The 12,434-nt window shown below is 37.5% G+C and overlaps 1 protein-coding gene across 21 annotated transcripts in view; it reads right to left on the bottom strand.

The window, feature by feature from the left end:
• The window catches only part of LOC138764999 (ankyrin repeat and SAM domain-containing protein 1A-like), a 335,613-nt gene that overhangs the window by 39,826 nt on the left and 283,353 nt on the right, over positions 1-12,434 (bottom strand). Inside the window, exon 29 of one of the 21 annotated variants that reach the window (XM_069941584.1) lies at positions 9,049-11,362. The exons of the other annotated variants lie outside the window; for them this stretch is intronic. Within the exon in view, the coding sequence (XP_069797685.1) occupies positions 11,359-11,362 (4 nt within the window). The 3' untranslated portion in view covers positions 9,049-11,358. Of the gene's footprint in view, positions 1-9,048; positions 11,363-12,434 lie in introns of those variants that run through there. 21 annotated transcript variants of the gene reach the window in all.

Here is a 12,434-nt window from a genome sequence, read left to right as displayed (position 1 = left end):
CACCTCTTTCAAAACCCATGGGTGTACCTCCTCTGGTCCAGGAGATTTATCTATCTTTAATCCATTTAATTTACCTAGCATAATTTCTCTAGTAATCTTAACTGTATCCAACTCTACTCCCTTAAGTCTCTGTCAGGATATTAATAATGTTTTCCACAGTGAATACAGACATAAAATATTGATTTAATTCTTCTGCCATATCTTTGTAACCCATAATTTCTCCAGCATCATTTTCTATCGGTCCTATGTCAACTCGCCTCTCTTTTATTTATATATTTTTTAAAAACTATCTTTTTCTATATTGTTTGCCAATCTTCTTTCATAACTCATCTTTTCCTTCCTTATAACCTTCTTTATTTCTTTCTGTAAGTTTCTAAAGGAATCCCAATCCTCTGATTTCCCACTAGTTTTAGCTTCCTTGCATGCCCTTCCCTTTGCTTTTTATGTTCTTTTGTTACCACATTGGTACCATCTTTCCTTTGACTAATTTCTTTTCCTGTCCTGCATGCCTTTTATTGTTTGCAAAATATCTTCCAACCCTGCTCTGTTCCTCTGACTAGTTAGCTTTTCCAGTCGACCTGACCCAGTACTTTCCTCACACCTCCATAGTTTCCTTTATTCCACTGAAAAATTGATACATCTGATATTTTTTTCCTTTTCAAATTTGAAATTGAATTCATCCATGTGGTAGTCACTGCTTCCTAGAGGTTCGAAGACCTTGAACTCCCTAATGACCTCAGGTTCATTGCACATGATCTGATCGAGAACTGCGGATCCCCGGTGGGTTTCTCAACAAGCTGTTCAAAAAATTAATCTCTTAGGTTTTCTACAAACTCACTCTCCTGCGATCCAGTAAATTCCTGTCCTTCCCCATCCCCTGCCATGTTAAAATCTCCCACAATTATTTTGATGTTATCTTTGCGACATGCCCTTTGTATTTCTGACTGTATCACATACACTTCCCGGCTGCTGTTTGGGGGTCTGTATATAACTGCCAATATAATTGTTTTGCCCTTGGCATTAATTAATTCAACCCAGACTGATTCTACTGCTTTAGACCCTATGTCCTTTCTTTCTAAGGAGAATAAATTCTGATTCTGATTCTTTGACTTTTCCCAATTCCAAAGTTATCTCCATTTTTTAAAAGCATCTCCTTTGTTAAATTGATCAACAAATTACCATTTAATCTCCCGGATCCCATAATGGAATCAAAGATTTCATTCAGACATTATCAGCAACAAAGCTGTTGATGCATTCTGATTAAAAATGGAGGCATAAATGGATGCAAACCAGGGTGTCTAACTTGGTTCACAATAATAAGGGTGGCACCATGAGTATTATGGTTAGCACCACGGTGTGATTGCGTCAGCGATCATGGTTCAAATCTGGCCCTGTCGATAGGGAGCTTGTACCTTCTCCAGTTACTGCATGGGGTTCCTCCTGGTGCTCTAGTTTCCTCCCACATTCCAAAAATGTATGGGGTCACGTGTGCATTTGGGCAGCAAGGGCTCATGGACCAGAAGGGCCTTTTACTGTAAAAACAATGCTAGAGAAACTCAGTGGGTCAAACTATGCACTTTATAGAGCAAAGATAAAGATACATCGCCGTTTCAGACTTGAGCCCTTCATTAAGGTATGAGCAAAATGTGGGCAGGTGCCAAACAAAATGGTGGACGGGGGGAATGGGAAGGTGCAGAGGGAGGAACAGTCCCACAGGATAAGGAAGGAAACAGGGCGTGGCTGTGATTGGAGAGGGAAGAAGGGGAGTCTGGAGAATAGGCTAGCAGAGACCAGAGAGCTCGATGTTAATGCCATGCAGTTGGAGAGTGCCCAGATGGAATATTAGGTGTTGCTCCTCCAATTTATGAATGGCTTTAGTATGACAATACATGATACCATGGACAGACCTGTCACCATTGGAGTGGAATGCAGGATTGAAATGGTTGGCCTGCTGCTGTCCTGCATCTCTCCAAAAAAAAATCAATTTACATCTATAGAAAAAAAATGTTCCAAGTCCTTTCTGGATGCATTGATTGTTAAGAAGTATGTTCGTAGATCTTTGAAACTTAACATAATGTGCTAGAATCTGTCTCCACTTTGGTCACACATCAACTTTGTCAAGCCCAAGTCAGAAGAGCTTCAATTTTCATCTACAAAGTGAAAGGAGCTAGTTACATTCTTTGCATCCTGTTCACAACCTTGAACTGAAATTTCGACCTTAAATCCTTTTCCTCACAATACCTGCTTGAGTCTCTTTGACGTACCCTTTCTTTTCCAATGCTTCATCATGTATGGAGCCAAGATACTCATTTCTGTATTAAACAGTTCCAGGTATGCCTGGACAAGGCACTCACCAGTTCTAGCCAATGCCAATAGAACAGGGGACTCAACAGTTAATAAACTAGTCTTTATGGAAAAAAACAAAATTAGATGGGAAATATAATTAACAAAATAACAAATTCAATCCACTTTTTGTATGCATTATTGCCCTGATAAATAGCACAAAGCTTCATTTTCAGTTACTTCATCTTGGGCTGGTGTCCTTGAAGTGCTCGGGTCCCAACCCCACATTGGCACCAGCCATATTTACTAAAAAAGACCCTCCCTTGGCCAGCCTCCCATTCTCTTATCACCATCAAATGCACCCTCTTCAGCCCACTCAGTCCATTATCTCATTGATTTTGAGTTACTTAAACCGCACATTGAAAATTCTGCTCACTATGTAGTTGCTTAGCCTACCTACATTGATAACTTTCTCCATTTTATCATTGCCTTCCCCTCTCTGAACTTGTGCTTCCCCAGCTCCAACAAGTCTTTCCCCCTTTGCCATCCAATTATTCTTTGGTTCTGTGAAGAACCCTGGGATACAGTGGTGAGGTGCAATATCAATTCCCATTGAGCTAGTTATGTTTTTAGAGAACATATTAAGGGTTAAACTCCCATAGGATCCGATGTTATTTTTGTTGGGTAATATTAAAGTGGTTAGACCAAAATTAAGGTTAACCATGTATCAAATTAAATTTTTACGATGAGCTTCAGCTGTTTCTAGGAATGCATAGCCTTCACTTGGAAATCAGATACAGATTTAGGGATGGAGAGATGGCATGCTGAATTATGTACTTGTATTTTACTTGAGAAAATAATGCTTTATGTAATAAGTATTATTTTTTCAAAAATATGGAGCTCATATTTATAATATGTTGGTTTGAAAATTTGAAGGACTCTCTGAAAACCCATCCTGTTTGTATCCCCCATTTCTATATTAGTATTGAGACTTTCATATTTATTTTTGACATTCTCCCAACTCTTTCATTTTTCCTTTCTTTTTTTTGTAATATTTTGTGAGAGAGGTGAATAGGTGGGGGGAGAGGAAAGGGAGAGAGGGATAGGTTTTATATTTATATATATATATATATATATACACACACACACATATATATACACATATACACACACACATATATATATATATACATACATATACACACACACACACACACACATATATATATATATAGACATATAAATATACACACACACATACACACTTTTATTGTAGGTTTATCGAATATGGATGTAGTTTCAAAATTCTTAAATAAAATATTCCAAAAAAATGTCAGGCGTTGTGCATAAGTCATTAAGATCCACTAAAATGCAAAAATTTTGCCAAAAGCTAGTTATGACTGCCAGTAATATGCAGTTAAAATACTTGGAGGATTTATCATGTGTATCCAAGTTTAACATAAAGCTCATCTTACAATGTGTGCAAGCTTTTATGGAGAAGGAAAACATTGATCCCAGCAGCGGACTGATAACAGGTTCAGCAATATTCTGTTCATCTATTCTCAGTGGAGGATTTGAAATATGACAAAAAAAATAGCATTATATCAAATTTAACCATCAGCGAATGGTATAATGAGGTAATGCTATGAGGAAGCTGCACACCCCTCACCTCAAAGAATTGTCTCCCTCTCCAAATAGCCTGAGAGAGAAGCAGTTAAGATAACTGTGTACAATTTCCCACAAGGAAACATTTAATTGATCGATATGGCGAGACAATGGAGCTGGTCCATATTGATTTGTGGTTTGGTATGTTGATCAGTTTGAATTTGGCCAGCAGTTTTGCTAGAATCACTGCATTGCAGATCCCTTTCTGATATGTATGATCGTGTATACAATTCTGTGACCAAGACACAGTAGTCACTAAAATTAACGAGGCATGCAAGATTACCATCGGCAACAGTTATCTTACAAATCCCAACTTAAATATTGCTATTAAACATTATGATGGCATGTTTTATATCTCATACTTTTTGAAAAGGCTGCAGATGATAGCAGACCAAGGAGACTATTTTATAGCTGTTCTTTTTTAATATTGGTTCATGACACTCAATTATAAACAATTATTTAATTATTAATGATGTGGAGTGCAACAGAAACAATAAAGTTATTTTGTACCAAAATTTATTTTTCCTTCAAATAATCTGATATTGACAATACTATTGTTTCATTGGGTTGTAATTCGAAGGCTGTGGGCTGCTGGAGACCGGCATTGGACCAGTATTGGAACCAGGATGCAAGAAGATGCCGAGCATGGAAGAACTCCTGAAGGGCCTCAGGTACTGAATACCTCCTGGTCATGTCGGAGGTTTGGATCTGGAGCTCGGGTTCCCGATGGTTTGGACTGATGTCTGTATGGTTAGCTTTGTTGAACCAATTCAACCCTTACTGATGCTCAGTCACAACCATTTTTGACCTGCATAGCTCGTCTTCCAACATTACAGCTGGAAGTCAACCAAATGAAAGCCCACAGGTTTCATAAGAATACTCTTGCCACCTACCTTCTCTAAGGATCTAATCTAGTTCTACCCTTCATTTATGTCTTTTTAAAACCCACCCATGGATTTTCACAATGGCACCTTCACTACTTTCCTCAATCTTGTCCAATTATTTTAATGTTTATTTCAGCTTATCATGCTCTCATGAGCTCTTCACCTATATTCTTCCTCTGTGCAAAACTAGCTGTTCCTTTGACTTTGCATCCTCATCACCTTGATCACAGAGGCAATCTTTGAAGACCCATTTTTCACTCTTTATTCCCATTTCCTCTGCTTAGTCCAAGAAAATCTCTCCCACATCACTTTCAAGATCTCGGCCTATCCTCAGATCCTCCATTTCAGTTGCTACTGTTTTGCAGTTTTTTTTAAATGTTAGGTATTGCCTCGACCTCCTTACAAGTTCTCCTGAAAACATTAAGCTCTGAACTTTTTCTCCCCCCACTTCTCCTCAATGTAGCACGTAGGGCAGAAATCTCAAGGCTCTCCTCCAGCTTCAGTTTTCTAATTCATGAAAGTACTCTATTCTCAAAAGCTTGCTCACTTTTATCAAATTCATTATTTCAATCACTCCAAGTGCCAATGACACTAAAGTAGCTGTGTTAATGCTAATATCAACATTCACTCATTCATTTGGATCCCCTTTTAACTTTCTAAAGATGCTAGGTTAGGATCAACTTTCTAATCCTAGATGATTATCTGCAATCTCTTGAAGAATCAGGTGCTGGAATCTACAGCAAAAATCATTTCGGGGAACCTAGGGGGAATCAACATTTCCAGTCGAGGCCTTTCACCATCTTGATGAAGGGTCTCAATCCAAAACATCCGTTTCCTCCACAGAAGCTGCCTGACACACTCAGTTACTCCAGCAAACCTGTTTGTCTGCAAGTTTCTTGTCCCACTCTTGCACTTTAATGCATTGCAAGGATCTGTCCTGCAGATCCTCTCATTTCTCATCTATCGATCAGTAAGTCTATAACCTCATCAACATTCTTCCAACAAGTAAGTGAATAGCATGGGTTTGATGAAGCACAAAATAGGCGTATTTCCAAGCAGTAAGCTCTCAAATCTCAACATGTTGTTCACAAAATTCCAGACCACCCCAGTAAGAGTGAACTCGCCAATTTCACAAATTGTACAAATGCTTTTTGACATGGATCCTTCCAATTTCATTGGAAGCCATGAATCATGTTGAACTGTGGGAGCCCAGCAAATCATGATCGCAGGACAGTCATAGGACATAAACGTTGCAGAACCTCGCCAACCTGCACATCTTCCGACTCTAGTGACAGTAACTTGAAGTGGTTATGGCAGGGATTGCCTGTTGGTGGGATTCCAACTATACCATCTTTTTTGTCTGATGGGCCGATTAAAAGAAGTCTAGTTTAATCACAAGAATTTACTTGTGTGGTATTTCTTCAGAAGTACTGTAATTTAAATGGTTGCACATGTTGTAGTCACATGGTGGAAACAAATTTGAAACTGAGCAAAGGAGGGAAGATGTCCATGGATGAATTGAAAAGTGGACATTTTTGTCCATGGAGGAGTTGAATATGTCTAATTTCTGATACTTTTCAGCAAGTTTAGCTACACTTCAAATTCACTAAAGAACCACCTGAGTCATCTTAATGATATGAACAATAAAGGAGCTCATATTGAAATCAAGAATGCTTGAAATACAGGTCTTGCAATGAACAAATTAAGATATTTTATATTTCATTCAATTAATTATTCAAGTGCAGGAGCAAAAGCAAGATCAGTAAGATTTAATAACCCAATGAAAAGTATTTCACGAAGATAGTTTTGTTCAGCTGAATTTTGGAATCCTATTTTACTCACTGATTTAAGTGAATTGGAAGAGAAATTCATGGCAAAATGTGACAGATATATTTTATATTGTAAAAAGATATGTTTTTGAAGGAGATAGATTGTGGGGGTACTGTAGGCCACAAACAAACATAAACACTTCACAAAGCAGATCTCATTTAAAATGCCAGAGCGCTGTTCAAGCCAGACAGTCCAGGCTCCAAGTGCCTTTGGAAAAACTTTGAAGAATGCCTATAGAGACTTCACAAGTAGGTGTTAATTGGACATGCTGTGGAGTAATGGATTAATGTTTTGGAAAGCAACAGATGAATGGGATCAGAAGATTGGATCCAGTGCTGCAGTCTGTCTGAATGGAGTTTGCTGTTCTAAGAAGGTCATGTGGTTTTGCAACCAGAGAGAGAGAGAACTGGTTTCTGCAGTCATGGCAAGCTGGCAGCTTTTTGAAAGCTGGTTGTGAGTTCTGAGTTCAGCTTGTTGAAACCCTTGTGGTCCATACAAGAGGAAATGGCTGGCCAAAGGGTTTCACCTGAAATAAAGGAAGCAAAAACAACTCTGTGGAGACCTGGAAGCAGAGGTTTTCATTTGGAAAACCCTGATGGGGCAAGTTTCTTCGGCAAGACACTGAAGTGGCTGATCAGAAGAAATCAGTTTGTGTGTGTGTGTCCAACAAGCAACAAATCTCTCTCTGAAACCAACAAGAACTTTCCTGAGCAGTAACCAGTTACCTTTAAGCACCGGAGCTTGGTGAAAATCAATAAATGTTAAATTTTGTGCACAGTATAAGAATTGCCTGAAACTGGTGAACTTGGAGGAATGAGAAGTGAGATTGGACTGTGAATCAAAGAACTTTTCTGAACTTGTACACATTACATACATGTGTGCTTAGAATTTGAAGGGAGGGGGTTAAGTTAGGTTAGTTAAGTTAATAGTAATGTTAAAGTTTGATCTGTTTTCATGTTTAAAGAAAATTAAAAGTAATGTTTGTTTAAGTAACCATTTGTCTTGGTGAATTTCTATTGCTGCTGGGTTTTGGGGTCCTCTGCAGCGATCCCTCACATTCATTACACTGTTCCATTCACATCTCAAACTAAAACTGCTGCAAAGCAAAAGCAAGCAAATGAGCCATATTTTTCTCCCTTTGTTAATGGATGTAATTAATTTGCATTCCTTTTCCAATGAACACATTACAGGATAATATTAACAAACCATTATTCTCAATTTAGCTGCAGATTACAACAGGCAAACTGATTTTGGTTTGTTCTTGTGTAACACTCATAATATTTATGTTCTTTTTCTCAGAAATGTTAATATTGTTGAGATAGCTTGCAGAGTGGAGTAATGACTTTATTTATTATTCTGCAGAAACATTTTAAATTTAAATTTAGACATACAGCACGGTAACAGGCCATTTTGGCTCACAAGTCTATGCCACCTAATTTACACCCAATTACCTACACCCCCAGTTTGTTTTGAACAGTGGGAGGAAACCAGAGCTCCCGGGGAAAACCCAGGCAGACCCGGGGAGAACGTACAAACTCCTTACAGACTGCATAGGATCTGAACCCTGGTCCCGATCACTAGTGCTGTAAAGGAGTTGTGCCAATCCCTTCGCCAACCATGCTGCCCCTCATTCTCATTGGATGTGAAATGTAGACTATGCCAGACTGGTTTTGTTGAAAAATTGTTCCAAAGAACACTTTCCACGGAGGAGCCATGGCTGCATTCAAACCTTTCAACCTTGACTTTTGCATACTCACAGGAATGTTCAGATCAGACCACATCCTGAAAGTTGGAGGAGCACACCATGCCCCATCTCCCCTTTCCATAACCCATCTCAGGATTGGATTGAAGCTCTTGCAATATTTAACCTGGCCTTCAATCCAGAGAGGAATACTAGCTCCAATCTTGTTAAAATTAAGAACTTTTGACACACAGTCATATCAAATCCAGTTAGAAAAAAATCACAACTGTTTTTAGAACATGAAATTTAAAAATTGAGGATCAAGGAGCTCCTTCTGAGATGTGACCTGTGAATGGCTTCATAAAACTTGTGGAGGCATATTTCTTTTCGTTAAATTATAGAAAACCAATGTGATTAAGATTCAAGATTTTACGTGGCTTTTGCAGTGAAGGAACAGAAATCTGAACTTCAGGTAATAGGACCCTGCAAATAAATGCATTAATTTTGTGTTGTTAAGTTTGGCTCTTTGATTTTTGAAGGGGGTGGGTAAGAGGAGAGGGATGAAAGACAGGAAAAAGAAGAAATGTCACTATGTATATATTGATGATGATCGTTTGTGGATGTTGTTATTGATCTAACTCAGTGCAAGAAATTAAATTTTTTTTAGAAAAAGTTTGGCTCTTTGGAATGATCTGCACAAAAGAGTTAATCAGAATCTGTTTATTCAACAATTTTCAATTGTACAAATAAGGGCAAAAAAAACCTAACAAAAACAGACTGGAAGCCCGTGTAAATTTGCAGACTTGTTTTGTTGAGGTCAGTCTAGTTTTTGCACAATAATTCTAGTGTTTGGTACCTTGATGTGTCCAGTGACAATCTTGAATCTACAGTTATGTACACATAGAAATATGTATTTCAAGTACTGCAATACAGAACTAGAAAATTACTTAACACCCATCAATACATATAGATCCAATGCTAACCAACAAATGTCTAAAATTCAGAACAAGATATACATTAGTAAGCCCTGCTTAGTGTCTACACAGCATTCACAGCCCTTGATTGAGTACAAATAAATTTTAAAACAATTTTACAATAGTAAAATAAGTCAAATTGAGACTCAAACTAGTGAAACAGCTACTTCCCTTGCCCATTAGTGCACTTTTACTGAGATTATTATTTTCAATCAAAACAATAAACATCATGGAGAACATCTAATAAAAAATCTCTATAAAAGAGGTTATTTGTTCATAATTAATCAATGAGCTGTGAGCGAATACCCTCAAGTTATTTATGTAGGTTTGATTAAAAATACTGCTGTTTAGACATTTGTACACAAATACAATTTAAAAAAAAACACTCCTCACTGGCCTACTCTTGATTTAAAAGCCATTTTATGGCATTTGTACTGCTCGGCATCAACGAGTAGCCGTTCCCCTATTGGAATGCTTATCCAATAATGCTGATGTCACATTGCACTGCATTTGATGAATGCAATCCAGGGCCACTGATGGCTCAAGTTCACCTACCATTGGCACAGCTCAGACAGGAAATCCCTTCTTGGCATGGCCAAAATTTGGTGCTGTACAGAATGCTGTAAGCAGGTAACAAAATGGCAGAAGCCTGCATTTTCTTTTGGAAATTCAATTCCAAAATTATGGGGCAACTTTGATCATGGTGGCAGAAGTTGCCATATCCCCCAATCTGAATCTATGCTTTCGTCAAAGGCAGAATTAGGAGATAAATCATGGATAATTCATTCAAGTTCAATCCAAATTCAAATTTGTGATAGTCACTCAAGAAGGGAGCTTGAAGGTCTAATAATGTTTATTTTACTACACAGTGATTCAATAAGTACATTAGCTTCTGAAACACAAAAAGAGACAATTATCTGGAATTTCATCCTCTTGTGCTATAGCATAAACCGAACAAAAAACTGCTAATATTAACTTCCTGCAATCTCGTTTTAAAATATTTCACCTTCCTTGTTCCTGTCATGTTAAAAAAAAAATAACCGCTTTTCATCCACCACAAAAAAAATTGCAATCCTAACATTTTCATCGTAATTCATGACGGGAACATTTTGAAAACATTTTGAGATCCACGAAACAGCTGAAAATGGGATTTCTTAAGATATGTAAATTTATTTTGTACAGGCTGATAAGGACACAATTTTTCCCTGGGGAGAATATTGCTTAATATTTTTTCTGGTATAGTTAAAGCATGACAATATTTCCTGGTGCCTTTCTGCTTGATTCAAGAGCAGGTTCATGGTTTAAAATACAAAAATGCTCGTGAAGCAAAGTCTACTGCAGCTTCAGACACTTTGGATTTTGATCAAACAACTTTTTCCATCTGTAAGTGAGGTTAATGATGCCAGCAGGTCAGGTCTGACTTGAACAAAGCAAAATATTTGAGATGTCTTCCAGTAAGAAGATGCATTTTTTCTTCCAGAATACAACTTCAGAAGAAAGGTAATGCTGTATTTGCTCTTTAATTATGGTACAATTGCTTTGGGTTAGAACTGTGGAATCCACTGATCTTAATCAGATTTGTTTTGTGCAGTGGCGAAGGGTTGAAGGAAATAATCGACAATTAAAATTATGATTTAATGGCAATGTATTCAACATAAAAATAAAATCCTGTTCCTCAGTTTGTGTACTTGGGCGCTGCTTAGCGATGGAGAAAATAAACCAGCATAAAACATATTGAAGATGATTGCTCCATTTGATCTTTCTCACAAAAGGGCAAATTGGTGTTCTTTGCAATAAATCTTCTTTGCTTAAATGGATAAATCTGTTGATGGCATTGAAGCACTTGTTAGGGAAGTTCTAAAATTGCTTTTCCTATATTGTGCTACAAAAGAGAATGCAGAAGCCATGGTCGCACTGGTCAACTTCAGTTCCACAAGCCTCTGGGTGTGCGCTGCTGCTTCTCAGATGGTTTTATGATTCCCTCATGTTGATCTTTCACCCACTGCCACATTTCCAGTAAACATACACTCACCCCTCGGTTTCAGCTACATGGAATTTAAAAAAAAGAAAAAAAAAATGGAGGTGACGTTAAACTTAAACAGTGACTAAACATGGATATTCCACACAATACGATGATTTACACAAAAGGTGGCTACAAAAAAAAGCATAAACATATCCTGAATATTTTGAGCATTTCAAAACAAAGAAAAATCAAAAGTATAAATGGAATTGATTAAAAAAAGCTACTCAGCAATATTTTTAGGCTTTCAAAAAGGATGCATTGGAATAAATCTGATTTAACTAATCCCAACAGCCAAATGGACTGAATTTAATTTTAAATACATTAGTTGCAAGCAGGTTTAATATCTAACAGCCTTCAAAATGGATTAGTCCAAGAAAATGCATTCCATTATCAAAGGGAAACTGTATCAAGCAGTTCAATTCATACTGGAAAGCACTAAAGATATACTGTTATATTTGTCATGAACTGTTGGATAGTCTGTGACAAGTTTTTAAAAAATCTTAGTTGTACTTTTTACAAATAAAGAGCCAGGCAAAAATGCAACAGCCAAGGAAACAGGGCTCACTGTTCACTATTTTATCACCTGGTCACAGAAATTTTGTTTTGCTGTCACCAGATATTTGATCTGGTGCAGAATTCTCTCCAGAGAAACTGTCGAGATTGTGAGCAGAAAAGGTTTTTCAGCAAATTAGACTGAAGAATAAAAACCACAAAATATTGAACCAACAACTCTAAATGTAATTTAAATCATGCACTAAAAAGGATTAAGAGTCCAGGATAGAAAAGAAAATATTTCTTTTCCAAGATCAAGTTTTGAAGCAAGGAAATTCTCTAACAGTGTCAAAGAGGTTCTCGTCAGAAATCATGGCTAAGGTTAGGAAAGTCACCCCATCCAAATGCACCAGCTCTGGCTTCTTTTGTATTTGATGGATCTTTCTTCCTTTACATGGATTTTAATGCTAAATTCGCAAACGTAGTAACAGTTTGCAACTTCCAGTTTTTAAATGAAAATTCAAGCCTATGGGGGGGGGGGGGCGGGGGCAGTTGGTAGAGGGGCTTAAATCAACATCCAAGATTAGCAAGAAGAGGAGGGC

This window comes from Narcine bancroftii, chromosome 5 (assembly GCF_036971445.1).
Source record: "Narcine bancroftii isolate sNarBan1 chromosome 5, sNarBan1.hap1, whole genome shotgun sequence".
NCBI classification, from domain to species: domain Eukaryota; kingdom Metazoa; phylum Chordata; class Chondrichthyes; order Torpediniformes; family Narcinidae; genus Narcine; species Narcine bancroftii.
This window is presented reverse-complemented; position numbering and strand designations above follow the sequence as displayed.